Raw genomic sequence first — 19,541 nt, 5'->3', positions numbered from 1 at the left:
AGTGGGCAGCCATTTATGCTGCGGCGCCCGGGGAGCAGTTGGGGGTTCGATGCCTTGCTCAAGGGCACCTAAGTCGTGGTATTGAAGGTGGAGAGAGAACTGTACATGCACTCCCCCCACCCACAATTCCTGCCGGCCCGGGACTCGAACTCACAACCTTTCGATTGGGAGTCCGACTCTCTAACCATTAGGCCACGACTTCCCCAACAACTACAACAACTACCTCACTAACAACAAAGAAGCAGTAATTAGGAGTTTACTGAATAATAATCTAATAATATTCTAATAATATTAGAATAATAGTCTAATAGTCAACTGAAATTCACTAGCAATTTCTGAGTGAAAATGGTTTTTACACCAAATGATTTTTTAGTGTAGTTCATACTAACATAAAATGGCTTTCCATTTGCACGCTGCTTTTATCACACAAATGTCACATATTTTATGTAAATTTGAGCTTTTGATAATAACTCTCTCTTCTCTTCAGCAAAAATACTCTGAGACCAACAGGCAATCTGTTAACTTAAAAAAAAAAAAAAAAAAAAAAAAAAAAAAAAAAACATATATATATATATATATATATATATATACAGGTACAGGTGATATACAGGTGCATCTCAATAAATTAGAATGTCATGTAATGATCAGGAGGTGATCAGTTTGTGGCACTGCTGAGGTGGTATGGAAGCCCAGGTTTCTTTGACAGTGGCCTTCAGCTCATCTGCATTTTTTGGTCTCTTGTTTCTCATGTTCCTCTTGACAATAGGTCAGGTCTGGTGAGTTTGCTGGCCAGTCAAGCACACCAACACCATGGTCATTTAACCAACTTTTGGTGTTTTTGCCAGTGTGGGCAGGTGCCAAATCCTGCTGGAAAATAAAATCCGCATCTTCTAAAAGCTGGTCAGCAGAAGGAAGCATGAAGTGCTCCAAAATTTTTTCATAAATGGGTGCAGTGACTTTGGTTAAATAAAAAAAAAAAAAACGCACCCCAAATCATCACAGACTGTGGATAATTAACACTTTACTTCAAGCAACTTGGGCTATGAGCTTCTCCACCATTCCAGAACTTGATCTCCAAATGAAATACAAAACTTGCTCTCATCTGAAAAAAGGACTTTGGACCACTGGGCAACAGTCCAGATCTTTTTCTCCTTAGCCCAGGTAAGACGAATCTGCATTGTCTGTGGTTCAGCAAATGCCTTGACACATCTGCGACCCCAGCCTCAGTCCATTCCTTGTGAAGTTCACTCAAATTCTTGAATCGATTTTGCTTGACAAACCTCATAAGGCTGCAGTTCTCTTGGTTGGTTCTGCATCTTTTTCTTCCACACTTATTCCTTCCACTTAACTTTCTGTTAACATGCTTGGATACAGCACTCTGTGAACAGCCAGCTTCTTTGGCATGAATGTTTGTGGATTACCCTCCTTGTGAAGGGTGTCAATGATTGCCTTCTAGACATCTGTCAGATCAGTGGTCTACCCCGTGATTGTGAAGCCTAGTGAACCAAACTGAGAGACCATTTTGAAGGTTCAGGAAACCTTTGCAGGTGTTTTGAGTTAATTAGCTGATTGGCATGTCACCATATTCTAATTTGTTGGTGGGTTTTTGTTAAATGTGAGCCAAATCATCACAGTTAAAAGAACCAAAGACTTATTTAAATGTATTTTATACACAAGTTTCACAATTTGACTTGAATTACTGAAATAAATGAACTTTTCAACGAAATTCAAATTTATTGAGATGCACCTGTAAATATGGTAATGAAGCTAAGAGCACTATTTTATTTTATTTATTTATTTATTTTTTTGTGAAAGTGAGCATTGAAATTCTGCAGATTTTTCTGCAGCCCATCATGTTCGTGAAGGCTGTTGGAGGAACAGGAAGTTCTGCTATTATTGCCTTGAGAGTTCAGTCTCAGAGTACAGAGGACCTTGGCTCAGTGCTTACTTCTCATTGTCGTACAGAACATTTGGTAGCTCTAATAAAAGTGAACAGCCTTGCCCATTTGCTCAAGAGCACACAGAGTCTCTGTAACCGTGACAACTGCCTTAAGCTTCAGAGGTAGCGGCTGATGACCATCTGAAAAAGAGATTTTTCTTTTTTTTTGCTCAATGGAGGTGTGTGTTACGGTTCCAAGTGAGAAATATTTCCAATAATTTTCGTATTTTTCAAGCTGTCTGTTGTTTGCTATCTTTGGTCTTACTTGGACAGTCATGTCTTCCTCTCTCTTTCTCTCTTTCTTTCTCTCAGCAGGAGACCAATATGATGAATGGTTGTTTATGAGTGCCATCATGTTGGAGTCCTAACAGCAGTAGGCACTGGGTTGTTGGGCAGAACTCTCTCTCTCTTTGTAACTCATGGTCATTAACACAATACATTAAGCACTAAACCACCCCCCATCTAAATCTTTTATGCCCTTATAACATGATAAACCAAATATGAATTTTTTTTTTACAGCGTTTCAAGTGCTCATTGGGGGGGCTTCCAGGCAAGTTAGTCAGCAAATGTTCAAAAATAGAAAGCTTGTCATGAAATATTTGCTTTACATAAAGCAGTCGACCTGGTGAATCCATATATTTGAAGGAGATGTCTTGAATGTTATCATAAGAAATCATATTCAGGGTTAATTTTTTAGGCTATAAACTGATAGAATAGCCAAATAAGTTTATTTTAAGAGATAGAGATCAGCGTTTTTGGTGAACTTGAGTCGAGGGGTAATTTTTTTCTTCAGTTCAAATAGGTTAGGTCTCTGTACAGCTCCTACTAACCCTGTTTACTCTCATCTGACATCTGAATTATTCAGCTTAAGAACACTCTCAACCCACACACACACATGAACCGCGAAACCAAAAATATACTCAGCCACTCATACATGGCTATTTAAAGCCTTGTCATAGATGGGAAATGGATGTTGGGATCCTGGAGAGTTCCATTATTGCTACGGTGATGGATGATGGAATACCTTTGTTTTGCTGCTGTTTTTTTCTTTTATATATATATATATATATATATATATATATATATAATATGTGTGTGTGTGTGTGTGTGTGTGTTGTATTTAGTTTAACTTTTTCTGCCAGATAATTTGATTTGATAATTATATACTCTGCATAATCCACTTTGTTGTTGTTTATTTATTTTGCAAAGCAATGCATAATAAACAAAACGGGAAACATAATGAAATAAAAAAAGATTTTAATGGTAACTTGATTGCAACTAATTCTGAATCGCTTGTAGCTCAGCTTTAAAATTGCTTTCTATGCTCCATAGGTAAGTCATGTTGTGCACATGTTTGGTTTGTTGGCCTTTCATCTTTCATAGTTTTTAACTATGCACTCAAATTGAAGTGTGTGGCTACCTCAGTCCGTGTGCTTAATGTTCTGTTCTCTCTGGCTGTGTCTGGAGATTCATGTGTTGGGTCCAGTTCTCGCCTATAACAGTTAGATATACTTTATTGATCCCTGAGGGTAAATTTACTCAGCGGTATAGCATGAAATACACTGGATAATGAAGCTATCCAAATTAAATCTGTAAAAGTGGAGTGTGTCTTTCCATGTGTTTCTCTTTGATGTATTTGTGACCCCTCCTGTGTCCAGTAAATCCCAGCCGGAGAAGTGCTCGGCTCTAGTTGAGATCTGTGCTGATGAAAGTGTGCAGTCCAAGAGTTTATGAGCATGATCATTATAGTCCAAGCCAGAGGGCTTCAAAACAATTGTACTTTTGTCCTGCACACTGGACAGTTTTAATGGCTTCATCATCATTTTATAGACAGTCTGAGATTGTGAATCCTCAAATTGCCATTGCTGTCGACTTCTTTGTCGCTGTTTATTTGTGTGTGCCTCCAGTCTTGTGCAGGGAATTTCTTGTTATGTGTTTTGAGTTGTAACAATGTAACAAAGAATTTGTCTTTTTATTTTTACAAAATGAGATTGAAGACATTATACAGTAAATGAAATGGTCTTGTTTTATTAGGCTATTGCAGCATGTTTCTTTGTGAAATTGAAATATAACAAAACTAAATTGTAATTTTAAAATAAACCCCAAATCAAACAAGTTACACAAATAAAATAAGTCTCTTAATATGAAGAAACTATGTCTTTGTATGTGCTCTTTCCATTTATAAGGCGATCATTGTATTTTAATCATAATCCAAACAAAGCAGCAGCATGCATGCAGCATAAGTAGTTTTTAATCTAAATTAGAGTGTATAATTTCAAAATTTGAAGCAAAAACAGAATTGTCTGACTTTAGATTTGTGAAACTATACTACATTAAAATATATCTGAACGATACAGCAGATGAGCTGAGTGAGGCGCAGATGACCGGCTCGCAGCAGGGATGGAAATTAGCACCCGCCACCAGCCAAAGCGGGTCATTTTGTGTTGTGACGGGTAAACTCGCTTCACCTACCGGCCACCGTGGCGGGTAAATAAAAATAGCATACTGTTTCACCCGGCCTGTGGACAAAAAAGTTAATTTCCATCCCTGGTAAAAAGTGTAATATCATCCGAAGCAGCTCTGTGGAGAAAGGTGGTGTAAACCGGGCTCGAACCGGCGGCGTTGTTCCCAGTACAGTGTTTGCAGCTGAAGTTAGTGCCACTGGCGGAGTGATATATTTGTTGGTTATTTACAGTACGTTTTATAGCATGCGCTCATGATATACAAGATCGCGTGAAGAGTTGAATTTATCGCGCACAAATTTCCGCATACTGTCACGGTCTCTGTCAAACCCCTGTAAGTTCATTCTCCTCCAGCAATCTGCAACATTTTAGATTATATGGACAGTTTGTGTTTATCTTACTGTTTTTAACGGCATAACAAGCAAACTAACAAACAGTATTATCGGTCACGTGTCTAATAACTGCTGTCCGGGAGATGCATTTTATTTCCAGTCTTCAAGTACTTTTTCAGAAGTTAGCTCTGTGGCTAGTAAGTTGTTACGCTGTTCATTTTTGTTTGTAGAAACAACATTGTATCGCTACACATGTTTGACAGCTCTGGCGTGAAGAGACGTGTAAAAACAATGTATTAAAAATGCCATGCTGCGTTCGTTCTTTCAGTGATACAGTGTTGAACAGGGGACTTTTCCCCACGTGTTCCCTCAACCACCAAAAAATAAATAAAAAAAATAAATAAACTTATACTGGTGAATCCTTTCCTTTGGAATTAAATACAACATTATTAATGTGTACGAAAACTGTTTAGAATATCGCAAAAATGTTTCTGTGCATTAAAAAAGTTCAGTGCAGTGTATCATCCGGATCGGCTACGGAGTTGAGAGAATGAGCTGCTTCAGCAAGAGTCGGCTGTTTCAAAACCTAGTAAGTTGCCTAGATAGGCAGCATTTTTGAGCATCACTGAAAGAGAAAATGTCTGTATTTCATTGAGACTTGAAATTAAATAAACTGCTTAAGTATTGTATATCTTGTAGTATTAATTTTCACATGCAGTTACACATTGTCGATTAAAAACAAGAAAGTGGCTGGTAAAAACATTGAGTGGCTGGTAGAACATAAAATGATAGTGTGTGTTTGCATTACAAAAAAGTAACTCTTTTATTATAGAGATTTAAAGCATAATATTACGTTATGCCAAATGCCCAGACCGATTATGACTGTGTTAGAGCTGTCTGTCTGTGCATGTGTGCGCATGACATTATGTGCAAATCTCTGATGGTATAACACAGTTTGTGATGTGATATATGAGCTGGTGCTCTGCTCTGTCTGCCGTAGCCTGTGGCGTGAGTCGGGTTGAGTGATTGTGGTCATTTCAGCAGACAGAGAGACAAGCTTCCCTAGATCAGGCTGGGGAGGGCCCAGCGCCCTGCTGTATTAATGGCAGTGCGTTGCCAGATTGGACGGGTCCGTATAATACAGATAAATCATCATTACAGAGGTGTGGGGGTGGAGGGGTGGGGAGTTGCTTTGGCAGTCAGCAGAGAAAAAAAGGGGCTTTCATTTGTGCCCAGGATCTCTGTAAACTCATTCATCATGCCAGCTATGTTACACTCCCACCCCTCCACACCAGTCCCACCTCTCTCTTCTCTTCTCACTTCCTTCTTTCTCTCATCCCTCCTTCTCCTCCAGAGCAATGCCTTCCAGCTCTGCCATCTCTGAGGGGGCTATGATACAGTCCTTCTGCCTGTTACCATCAAGCTTGGCACTGTGTTTAAAGACAACATGCATTTACATTTATAATATAATGTATAAATGAATGTCTTTATATCTTACATTTAAACAGTGAGAGAGTGAGATGGCATAATTAATTATGATTTTCATAATACTGCATAATCAAAAAAATATAAAATTATATATACTTAATAATTTATTTATATATATTTTTTTCTTGATTAGGCAATAGTATGAAAACATTTTTTTCTCTCTCTCTTGCTCTTTAAATATGTGAAAAATGATGTACAGTAACAGAGCCGATCCACCCTATACGCAAAATACCCCTTGCTCTCAAAGATGATGTAATTTTAGTTTAGTTTTGTAATTTGGCCCATGGTTATGAAAACATGAATGAAATTTTTTTAATGCGGTGCGCTATCGCTCTTTCTTCGTAAAAATCTGTCAAATCATGTAATGTGAATGTTGTACAGTTTTGCGCGAGACTTAAAAACAAATTAGTTGAAAGCGGACCGAGCCTTATAAGACACAGTTTCTCAAGTGCTTTCCGAGAGCGTGATTCAAAACGGAATGAAACATTGACAAATGCGTTTCATTCATTCATTCATAACCACTCATACCCCTCTCCACTGCCCCCTGCCTCCGACACAGTTTTGCGTACGGCCCCCAAAGGTCTAGGATCGGCACTGCACAGTAAGAATAAAACCGATTATTAAGGAAACAGAAATGGTCAATTTCTATTTCATGTTGTCTTTTTTAAGATGAAAAGCATAAAAGAGAGGGTGGGATTTTTTTTCCCTGGTGTGTGACAGTTACTGTCTCTTTGGATTACCAGAAAAAACAATTCAACCTGATGCAATCAAAAGAGGTAAAATGGCAGTATATGTAATTAAACGTGGAGATATAAAATTGCTGTAAAAAAAACGTGACAGATGTGTCATGAAATAGAAAATAAATTGCACTGTTCTGGAGTGCTATATTTTGACTTACCACTGTTTTGGACAGTAATTCTCCTTTTTATCTTGTTTTGTCTAAATTATTTATTGAATCATGATGCTGCGTAGAAAGTTACATTCATCCCGCGGGTGTCTGCTCCCAGTAATCCTACATTTAACAAATATAAATCGTGCGAGAGGCATTACTTTAGAAGTGTGGAATTAATTCTAGTAAAGTAGATTTGCTTGAATGAACAAGTCCGCTACAGATGGCTTTTTATAATTGCTATTTTATTATTTGTTCTTTGCGTTCCCTGCTTTATTGAATTAAACACAAGTCTGCTGAATAACTTTCAATGTTACATTAAAAGAATAGTTCACCCAAAATTAGATTTCTGTCATCATTTACTCACTCTCATGTTGTTCCAAACCCTTATGACTCACTTTTTCTCAAGAAAAAAAAACACACACACACACACACACAAATATATTAAAAAAAAGCAAAAAAAAGATTTTGAATAATGTAACTGGTTGCTCTTTTCCTCGCAATTAAAATAAATGGAAACTGGAGCTTTCAAAGTTCATAAATGATAAAAAGCATCATGAAAGTATGCACTATATTCCAAGTCTTATCAATAGCTTTGTGTGAGGAACAGACTGAAATTTCGGCTCTTCCCCTTGAGTTTGTGAGAGAGGTAGTGACGTCCAATATCATTCTTAAATGAATCTTTCTTTTGAACTAAATCTTTTCATTGAATGATCTGTTCTATATTTTATCTATATTGGGCTGATATGGTTCTCAACTTGAAGTCTGTTACCAGAAAAAAATATGTTGTAAGAGTTCAGAAGACAAATGAATATAGTACATGTGAGAGGAATGGGACACTTTTATGATGCTTTCATGGCATTCCAGTCCATATAAATTTTAATTGCATAGACTTCAGTGGTGGCCAATGGTTTGAACATTCAAATTGCAGTTTCATTCCAGCTTCAAAGGGCTCTACATGATCCCAGCCGAGGAATAAGGGTCTTATATAGCGAAACCATCTGTCATTTACTTTTGAACCACAAATGCTTGTCTTGCACTAGCTCAACTTCACACATTAAGCGGTCAAGTTGGAAAGGTCACGCATGACGTAGGCGGAAGTACCAAACCATGCAAAATGAACATGCAAAAAAAGTCAAATGAAAAAGGTGAACCAACGATGCCGGATGAATTTGAAGTTGGAGGAGAAAATGAGATGGAGTTTTTCACCCTACCTTTTTGAACCGCAACACACAGATGAATAGCTAACTGCACGTGAGATTTCAATGTGATTATGTTGTGTGAATTTGCAGACGTGCATGTAGAGCTAATGCAAAACATGCATTTGTGGTTAAAAAGTATATACATTTCTGTGCGACTAAAGACAGAAAGACATGAACATCTTGGATGATATGGGGGTGAGTAAATTATCAAGAAATGTTTATTCTGGAAATGAGCTGATCCTTTAACACAAAAGAAGATATTTTGAAGAATGTTGGTAACCAAACAATGGCTGGTGGCAACTAAAAAAAAAAAAACATTCATCAGATTATTGTCTTTTGTGTTCAACAGAAAAAAATAAATTCATACAGGTTTGGAACAGCTTGAGTGTGAGTAATTGGTGACAGATTTCTCGTTTTTGGGTGGTTTATTTCAAATGTGTTTTGCTTTGCCTCACATACATTTATTTATTTATTTATTGTTCTGGAAGTAGAGATTATACTGTTTTTGCCAACACTTCATGCATAGATTTTTTTTCCCCCCTCCTGGCTTTCAAGCTGCCACACAGATGCTGATCCATCACTGTTCAGATTAGATTTACTTGAATTCCCCTTTTCTCCGTTTCTGCTTTCGTAACGCACACAAACAGCAAAGGTATACATAGATCTTGATTGACAATCTTACATTTCAAAGTTTGCTTGGATCAGACTGTTATTTGGTGAGGGTCCGTGAGTGAGTAACCCTCCAGAGGCCACACACACTAAGACTAAACAAACAGCTCCCACACAGGTACACACACACACACTCTCTTCCTGTACCGATACCATAACTTTACATCCCTCAAGAGTCCACTCACAAACCTTATAGGCCTATTTGTTTCCCTCTCCCACGGCTGTGCCACCTCAAGGGAATTCTGGGATATCGTTGGATGGTTCATTCAGTCAGCCTGCTCTGTTGAAAGGCACCGATAAACCACAGAGCCATGCGGTGGTGTGCCTGTTATCCAGCATTAACAGTGAACTGAACGGTTCAAGCAGCAAGCGATCACGCACAGGCAACATGACCCTACTTTTACCTCACAGCTGTCCACCGCTGGGACTGAGGGACTAAGATCGGATCAGTAGTAAAGCATCAGGCTTTTAGCTGCATGGATTGTATCTGTTTGGACAACTATGGTTAAAATGAACATTTTTAATCATTTACTCTGTATAGTTTAAAAATATAGTTTCGTATCTGTTATGACTTTCTTTCTCCCGTAGAACCCAAAAGGAGATTGTAATGATAAAACCTTAGTATTCATCCGGAGGAAGGAGGTGGGAACCGGCGGACAATCAAACAACATTTTAATAATACAAAATAAACACAAAACAGCGCACCAGCCCCTCACGGATGACTGGTGCGCTCAAATAAAAATCAAAACACAACTAAAAGCCCAGGCCTGGTCCTCTCTCGTCCTTCACTGTCGTCGCTCCAGTTTTATATCCTTCCATCTCCTACGTGGGACTCGAGACCGGCAGTGGGTCGCAGGTGTCACCGCCTGGCGGTGGCACTGGACGGCCCTCGGCGAATGGCACGACACTCCTCCGGCGCCCGGTGGACGGCGACGGCTCCTCCGGTTTTGGGCAGCCTGCAGGAGTCCCCCGTTCCCTGCTCCTCCGGATACCTTCACGGAGGCAGCAGGCTCCGGCCCCCTGGCGAACTGCGCCAACTCCTCCGCTCCCTCACGGACGGCAGCCGCCCCTCCATATCGTGGGCGGTCGGCAGCGAGCTCGCCCATCCCCGGCAACTCGCTCCAGTCCACCGCCTCGAGCGTCCATGGCGGCATTCTCCTCGCCTGCTCCATGGCACCGCGGATTCACCACAGCGGCGAGGGATCTTCAGCAGCGCGTCCCTCCTTCTCCCGGGCTTCGGCACCACTGTAATGATAAAACCTTAGTATTCATCCGGAAGAAGGAGGCGGGAACCAGCGGACAATCAAACAACATTTTAATAATACAAAATAAACACAAAACAGAAATACAAAAACTCAAATAAAAATCAAAACACAACTAAAAGCCCAGGCCTGGTCCTCTCTCGTCCTTCACTGTCGTCGCTCCAGTTTTATTTCCTTCCATCTCCTACGTGGGACTCGAGACCGGCAGTGGGTCGCAGGTGTCACTGATTTCCCAATCATTGCCGGCCTTCCTCCTTGTTCCCACGTCCCTCGGCCCCGCCCCACTCGCCACAGAGATGTTGGGTTGAAATGTTGAAAACTGCTCTTTTCCATGCAGTGACAACCAACAGTGACCTGGGGCCATCAAGCTTCAAAAAGTGCCAATATTATCGTGAAAATATTCAGAATTACTTACTTGAAGTCTTCTGAAGCCGCACGATGACTTTGCGAGGAAAATACCAAAGTTATTATAAGTTATTAATCATTTGAAGTCTTGCCCTCCACCACCGCTGTCAAATCTCATACACTTTTATGATTCAGATATTCTGTGTGAAGATGAACAAATGAGATGAGAGTGAGAGAATGATGGCAGGCTTTTCATTGTAGAGCGAATTAACATTTTTAAAAAGGATCACTTATGGTAGGGGGTTTTCAAACTGGTGCAATAAAAATTTTTATATAAATGGAATTATATACATAACAAAAAATTGTGAAACAACTGAAAATATGTCATATTCTAGGTTCTTCAAAGTAGCCACCTTTTGCTTTGATTACTGCTTTGCACACTCTTGGCATTCTCTTGATGAGCTTCAAGAGGTAGTCACCTGAAATGGTCTTCCAACAGTCTTGAAGGAGTTCCCCGAGAGATGCTTAGCACTTGTTGGCCCTTTTGCCTTCTGTCTGCGGTCCAGCTCACCCCTAAACCATCTCGATTGGGTTCAGGTCCGGTGACTGTGGAGGCCAGGTCATCTGGCGCAGCACCCCATCACTCTCCTTCTTGGTCAAATAGCCCTTGATGCCTTCAGTGTGACTCTACAATTTTCATAGTCATGAAAATAATATATATATATATATATATATATACTACGCTGCAATGACATTTATTGTGTAAATCACACAAAACCAGTATTTTCCAGACAATATTTCAATATTTTGGCTTAAATACAGAGTAATGCAAAATAAATAAATAAATAAATAATAATAAGTATTTTATAATGTTATGCTTTTTCTCACACAGTGTAAATATGGGCCTTTATGTGTGAAAATATGCTGATGTGTTTATATTTTAGGAGGGAAGGTTTTCATGAGGGCATCATCATATTTGAGGGATTTGTGTTTTAATGCATCAAGCTGTCTGGCACTTTTTGTAACTTAACATTTAAATGTACTGTCCACGGCCATCAGCAGAATTGTCTTCAGCAGCAGTCCAAACATGGCTGCACTCTCTTACTCTTTCTTTCTTTCTTTCTTTCTTTCTTTCTTTCTTTCTTTCTTTCTTTCTTTCTTTCTTTCTGCCTGTGCCTTGTTTCACAATCTGCCAGTGGTGCTGTTTTACCAGGGTTACTGGAGGGCAGCCATATACTGCTTCACTTACTTCTAATTGTAATTCGATAGTGCATAATCTCAAATTTGTTACGCATCACATTTTATAATATAGTAATATTGTAATGTAAGTGGCTGGCTGCACTTTATCTGGACCGAAACAGATGGCAGCGGCTTCCTCGCCCACCTCAGGTGATTAGCGAGACAGATTTTGTGATCTGAAACTCGGAAAGAGAGACCATAAAGGTTTCATAATCTCAGAGTCAGAAAAAAAGTTTCAAAGTGATGTAGTGTTTAAAAGCTTTTAGATGGTTTTTTGGGTGGGGAATATGGGGTTGAAGAGGTTTCTGGAAACTCGATTTGTATCAATATTTTATGAAAGGCAGAAACCTGTCTGAGTTCAGGCCTTGGTTTCATATCGATAGCATCAAATGGACCATCAGTGATATTTCTCATCTTTATTCAACTTCAATGAGCACCTCTTGCAATTTTAAGTTGAAAAAGGTTTTTTTTACACCATTGACCTGAACACAGAGAATTCTCTGGGTGCTAAAATTAACATTACTGTGTAGAATGTATTTACAAATTGACAAGAATTGTGTGATTCAGTTCACCTAAAAGAATCAATCAGATTCATTCACTTACTTGTGCAGTGACCCTTCCTTTACATTGCATCATTACACCAGTAAGTGGAGACGAGTGTCTTTTTGTGTGGTGTGAATAACTAATTGAATTATTCACTCAAAATGTTAATTCCCTGAATCATTTAAAAACATCAACAACAAACGAAACAAGTCTTATTCTTTTTCGTAATAAGAGACCCAAGTTCTGCATTGTAAGCATTTCCCCACAATTAACTTTTGTTTTTATTCCATTTTAGTTTATGTAATTACTTATGTAATTTTAATAATGTGTGGTCATCTGCCATCGTTCCTTCTGTTGTGCTAAACCTCCTATTGTTTTTCTTTTCCAGTGGGAGGAAGTAAGTGGCTATGATGAAAACCTCAACACCATCCGAACGTACCAGGTGTGCAACGTCTTTGAGTCCAGCCAGAACAACTGGCTGCTCACCACCTTCATTGCACGTCGTGGTGCTCAGCGCATCTACGTGGAGATGCGTTTCACTGTCCGAGACTGCAGCAGCATCCCACGTGTGCCTGGATCCTGTAAGGAAACCTTTAACCTATACTACTACGAGACAGACTCTGTCATTGCCACCAAGGGTACGGCTTTCTGGATGGAGGCTCCGTATTTGAAGGTGGACACTATTGCGGCAGACGAGAGCTTCTCGCAAGTGGATTTTGGTGGTAGATTGATGAAAGTGAACACAGAGGTGCGGAGCTTCGGCCCATTGTCAAAAAATGGCTTCTATTTGGCATTCCAGGACTATGGTGCATGCATGTCCCTGCTGTCTGTCCGTGTGTTTTATAAGAAATGCCCGAGCGTGGTGCAGAACTTTGCGATATTTCCAGAAACCATGACTGGGGCAGAGAGCACCTCACTGGTGATTGCTCGAGGGATGTGCATTCCAAATTCTGAGGAAGTGGACGTGCCAATTAAGTTGTACTGTAATGGTGACGGGGACTGGATGGTTCCAATTGGGAGCTGCACCTGCAAGGCGGGATTCGAGCCGGATAATGGGAACGTCTGTCGAGGTAAGACACAAGGTTTCAATAGTGTTGATCATTGGTTCAGTTATCTAGGATAACTAATTTATTTTAAGTGTGTTAAATGGATCTTTTTCAGTTGGCAGATAACGTAGGATAGTCTCTGGTGTCTTGCTTAGCTTTTCTCACTGCCTCTTTGTTGAATCTGTATGAATATCTATTTTATTTGAGGTTTATTCTGGTTTGGAGCTGGTTTACCTCATGGACCAGTATGGCATAGTCATGATATTTACCAGCAATGTTTTTCTAGTTAGAAGATCGATCAAAGACTGGTTAAACTAGTAGACAAGTGTGGAAAAAGCTTCCAAAACCCGACATTTGCTGGTGATTAAGCTGATCTTTTTTCCTGAGCTCTAGCTCAAGAAGGTTCTGCAAGAGCTTTGATGGATGAACTTCCTGTGAATTGAGCTGTGAGATGCCCAGATTTGTGATTATTTTTTGAAGATTTCCATGCAGCAGGTTTTGAGATACATGTGTTTGAGACTGGGAGAGAGCAGATTGTGGTGTTGAAGATTGTTGATGTTGGGTTGAGTGAGACAAAGGATGTAGCTAAATTCAAATGGGACCATTCATGAATTTGTTGATAAAAGTGGCATATCGGTCAACCACTATTATAAATATTATGTTATGATTTAATATACGTGTTCAGGTTGTGCTATGCTGGTAGGCAAATCAGACCCATAAACACGGTTTCACTTTTTTTTTTTGTCTGTATTTAGTCGCTCTAATTTCATGTTGACACTGACACACAAATGGTTGTATTGTTGTCTCAAGGTCTGTGATTGGTCGATTTGTCCTTCTCTCAAGGCCAGTGCCATATTGGATCCCTCAGGACCATGTGTGTGAGAAATGATAAGATCGATTGACAGCCATCTGTCTCTGCCAACTTTTAGGACCACAGGTGCCTCTACACATAAATACACACATGCATGGGTGGCGGCCTTGTTGAGTTCATTGGCATATTCAGGCAAGGTCGTCTTATCAACCAGAGATGGTCATGATGCATGTAGTCCTCAAAAATTGGCCTTTGCAAACTTGAAATGAATTTTACAGTGTCCAAACCAAATGCAATTTGAGCAGCAAAAAGGTTTTTGTCTTCATTTTGACCCCAATGTTATTTTTATTTATATTATTTTATAAAACATCCAATTTAACTTAATTGAACTATAATTTCAGCTAATATGAACTATTTAACTGAACTTATTAAAGGATCAATTGAAGTTAAAGTAACAATATACCTGTAAATGGACAAAAACATACCAACATTGCTAGAAGTGACAGAAAAATGATGAAAATGTGGCGCTGAAAACATGTCATGTTGCGTCGTTTGAAGACGTGGTGTCAGATGTCTTCTGGAATGCTCTGTGATCTGGAAGAGGTGATAAAGTTGTCATAAACTTTGAAGATTAAAGATGGTTGAGGTTTTCCGGGTGTTAGCGTCTGGTATAAAGTCTGTCAGCTAGATATGGCAGTGGTTTTTAAAAGCCAGTGTGTTAGCGGATTAACGATTTTGCACACAGCAAGTCACCACTAATTACTGCTGCTTTGATCTGTGAGTTCCCATAAAGGCTGTTGATGGGGTAATATATTGCAGTTTGAACAGGCACACACACATTGCATTCTTATAAAGTTTCCATAAATTCCCCAGGGTTGACTTTTCCAGTGCAGGCAACCTGGGGTTATAAGTATTTTTTTAATGTTCATTAGTCTCCTTTCGTTGATGGCCGTCTGGTTCCAAACCTCCCCACCCCCCTCTGCTTTCATTGGTCGATTTGGACCTGGAGAGAGTGATTAGAGGTTGATTAGAGTAATTGGTCTTTTGGGTTAATGAAGGTGTCTGAGCATTTATAAATGCGTCTCAAAGGGAGTCTGAGCAGCATTGTGAATTGGAAGGGATTGTTGCATACTTACTGCTTGCTGCACAATATACAGTGTATGATGCCTACTGTTTTCTTAATATAAAGTGAACAATGGTATGCTAGTTGTGACATGAATTAAGCTTGTCAAATGACCTCATTAGTACCTCATATTTAATTTAGTGAGCAGTGTCCAGTTGATTATTAGAAGTAAAAATATTATATTTAGCTTTTTTTATTTTGTTAATTAAAAATCAACAAATAACAATGTTAATAATAATATTAACATAATATTAAAATTAAGATTAAAATGATAATTTGTTGTACAGCAAACATTTATTTTCATGAGAGAAAGGAGGAGAAAAAAAATATATATATAATTTTATTTTATTTTTTTCAAACTTTCACATAGCATATTTGGGTTATAATAACATTAAAAATTCAAATCTTTTTCAAAGATTTATAGAAAATTTTAACATGACCTAATAACTCGGTGGATATTGCATTTTGTGTAAAATTTAAAATGGACTTTTCAATACTGACCAGATACAGTGCTGACTGTGGCAGAAACTCAACTTTAGAAAAATGTCCTTTATCGCATTTTGGAAGCAAACTCTTCATATACATACACATACATACATACATACATACATACATACATACATACATACAAATATATATAAGTATGCATGTACAGTATGTATTGCATCTCAAGTAAATGTATGTTGATGTGAAAATGTTTAGATATTTGTCCTGGGAAGAATAAAAAATAAAAAAGGAAATGACTGTTTGCTGTATGTATATATATATATATTCTCATTTTAAACATAAATCTCACTTAATTTTGATATATTTCTAAGAAAACAGCACTCGTGTGCTTTTGGATCATACGATAATGTATGCATTGTGCTGCGCTGTATACTGCACTTTTTGGCAAAAACAATTGCTCATCCAGGTTATCCATGCATTTAGATAATTTGCATACTTTGTAATAGTTACTGCGAAAAAAGTATGAGTAGAATGCTAGTTTACTATTTAGATCACAGTCAGTGTGACACCAGGAAATTTTCTCTCATTCTGCCTTTTTTTCTCTCTGTCACCCAGTTTCCCTTATTCACTCTGTCTGTCTAATGCACAGCTGGGTTTGTTATTTTGACCCTGCTCAGAGGGAGTCTGAATAATCACTGTGTGTCTATAAGTATGTCCACATATCTGTTTTAGAGTCGGATTAGATCTCACCCTCAGGGTGAGAGATGATGGCTGTCACCCGGAGTAAAATCAGCATATTAATAAAATAACCTCCTCCATTAGCCACTGCACTCAGATCAGCTTGGATTCTGCTGTAAAAATGGATTGGTTCAGGGCTGGGTTGAGCCAAGACTGTTCTGGGTTGCAGATTTGGCTCTGTATTCTGCGGGTGTGCATCTTGACCACTCTGACAGAGGGGTGAGAGGCCGGATGACCCCTCACAGGCTGTGGAATTGAACAGAGATACACTCATCACAAGAGCTGTCTGGACCAACACATCTGGAGAAAGTGGACAGCTCTATACAAACACACACACACACACACACAGCTTTATATGCAAATACAAATACAATCACAGAGCTTTATACAAACTCTCACTCTGTATAGGGCTTATTCGCAAACACCGGAAGTAGCTAACCGCGGCCATATTGTTGACATGACATCTGTCCTGCCCCTAGCCACACGCTGATTGTAGTTGAGCGGAGCAGTAGCCTAATGGCTTCATCTCGTCGATATAAAGAGAAGATAAAATTGATTAGTGTGGACCCATATCAAATAGACCCAATAGCCTTAAGTAAAGATCCGACCTTATTGCCAGCCGTAACTTATCCGGATACACTTCGCAGGAGCTGAAAGCCTTCAAGTCACTTGAGTCATACTACTTCATCTCTGGCAAAGTCGGCAGCCTTCTTACATTTGTTCCACCAACTACATCGTCAAACATCGTCGTGATCGCAGAGGATTTCTAAATGTTTTTTTTGATTTGATGATGATCATTGCTGTAGCTAACGTTAGCATACCAGCACGGGGTTGCATCAGCTCTGTGTAATTTATATCTAAAAGTCGTCACTAGAGGCTTAGTAACTGCTACTTAGTTTGTAACTACATCAGCTACTAAAATTAGTTACACCACGATTACTTGAGGGCATAACTTTAAGTCACAAATAAGGCAATCAATGAATGGTCAAAGATAGAGGTCCATCAGCATTAGCGTTCTGGCTGGCATAAGCCAACTGGCATCGTAGCACATCGTAGTAAGCTAGATCGATATTGAAATGTCATATCAATAAATGTGGTCTCTACTGGATTACTGACGTGCAAAACAACATGCAGTGAATAAAAACGGCTGGATTAGTGAGTACGTTATAATTCTATGACATTTTATGATTTACACAGACCCTAGTTGTTACTCAGAGTAATGTTGTAAATTATCTCCGTGGTGCAACATTTTATTTTAGTGAAGCATAAATCACAACTTAGTAATAATTTACGTAGTAATTAAGCTACCTTTGAACCTATACACAGCTGGTGCAACATGCTGCAGAATAACATCTGAAGCTATTGCGTTTGTTGTGATTATACTTTCTTTCTGTTTCTGCTTCAGATACTATACAACAATATCTGAAAAACTTTTGAAACTGTGTTTTGTGAAAATTATAAAATAAATAAATACATCGATAATACCGACGATGCCTTGCTTTTTTTTTTTGACAGACTGACAGTTGCCGTGGTTTCTATCTCAACAAATATATACAAATATATTTTTGTATACAAATATATTACAAATATACAAATATATGATATATATAAACTAATATTGGAGTAGACAAATATGAAAAATTATAGACAGTAGATATAAGCTGCTTTTCTGTCCATGTATTTTATGCACATTTTGGTGTTAGGCTTTTTGGATGAAAAAAAAATGTAGGAAAAAACCATGAATACAATTTGCAAAATGTGCTTACAAAATAATCTATATTCTTGCTCAGGGAAAATACATTTGTTTGCTAAGAGGAGATGCAGAAACTATGATAGAAATAAAATAATTTAGTAGATGCCCATCAGGAAATCCATGTGAATAATTAGCTGGCTTGCTAGCGATTGCTAAAAAATACCCTAAAAATTCATTTCTGTCATTATTTAGTCTCTGTCACGTTGTCCCAAACCTGTATTAATTTATTTCTTGTGCTAAACACAAAATAAGATATTTTGAAGAATGTGGGTAACTAAACAGTTGCTGGTCTACATTGAATTTGATAGTAGCAAAAAATACTCTGGAAGTTTCTGTGGACCAGCAACTGTTTGGTTTTCCACGTTCCTCAAAATAGCATTTATGATCAGAAGAAGAAAGAAACTCATGCAGGTTTAAAACCACTTTTGAGTGAGTAAATGGTGGTATAAAAATAAAACACTATGACAGAATTTTTATTTTTGGGTGAACTATTTAACGTTAATAAAACAACAAAACACAGAGAAAATTACTCTCTGCTCTTAACTGAAGAAATTTAATACAGTTGCTTTAGGAATCAGTTCATGTAGTATTTTAATTGTATATTTCTTGAATGCTCCTATTAAATACACCTATTGTACCTGAAAATAAAGCACTGTTTGTTGTACACAAATTAATTGATATACACTAATTTGTGTAAAATTTTGGGTCAGTAATATTTTTTTTAAGATAAGTCAATAAAACATTAGATATGTAATGTATCTAATGCACACCAATGCTCCAATTGTTTGATAAAAAATAAAAATAAAAAAAAAAACATGGGAAAACCGTAAAATTGTGAAAATATTATTATAATTTTAAATAAATGTTTTCTAATTCAATATATTTTAAAATGTAATTTATTCCTGATGGCTAAGCTGAATTCTCAGCAGCATTAATCCAGTTTTCAGTGTCACATGATCCTTCAGAAATCATTTTAATATTCTGATTTGCTGCTCAAGAAGCATTTCATATTATTAACAATGTGGACATTTTGACAGTTTTATGCATCCTCACTGGATAAAAGTATTAATTTGTTTAACATGCATAAAACGTAAATAAGTATGTTTTGCTGTAATATATCTGCATTTATCTTATATTATGTATGTGATATTTTAATTATTTGCATAATTCTTTGCATAAATTAATTTGAAGAAGTCTCTAATCTCTAAAAGCAATGATAAATTCATATTTCACTGACATACTTTGTGATTGTT

At 38.1% G+C, this 19,541-nt stretch overlaps 1 protein-coding gene across 3 annotated transcripts in view; it reads left to right on the top strand.

Moving 5' to 3' along the window:
* The window catches only part of LOC132154528 (ephrin type-B receptor 1-B-like), a 228,184-nt gene that overhangs the window by 89,844 nt on the left and 118,799 nt on the right, over positions 1 to 19,541 (top strand). For all 3 annotated transcript variants that reach the window (XM_059563116.1, XM_059563117.1, XM_059563118.1), the window contains exon 3: positions 12,759 to 13,440. In XM_059563116.1, coding sequence (XP_059419099.1) covers positions 12,759 to 13,440 — 682 coding nt within the window. The remainder of the gene's footprint in view (positions 1 to 12,758; positions 13,441 to 19,541) is intronic.

This window comes from Carassius carassius, chromosome 12 (genome assembly GCF_963082965.1).
Source record: "Carassius carassius chromosome 12, fCarCar2.1, whole genome shotgun sequence".
Taxonomy (NCBI): Eukaryota; Metazoa; Chordata; class Actinopteri; order Cypriniformes; family Cyprinidae; genus Carassius; species Carassius carassius.
The sequence above is the reverse complement of the archived record's forward strand: the minus strand, read 5'-3'. Positions and strand labels throughout refer to the sequence as shown.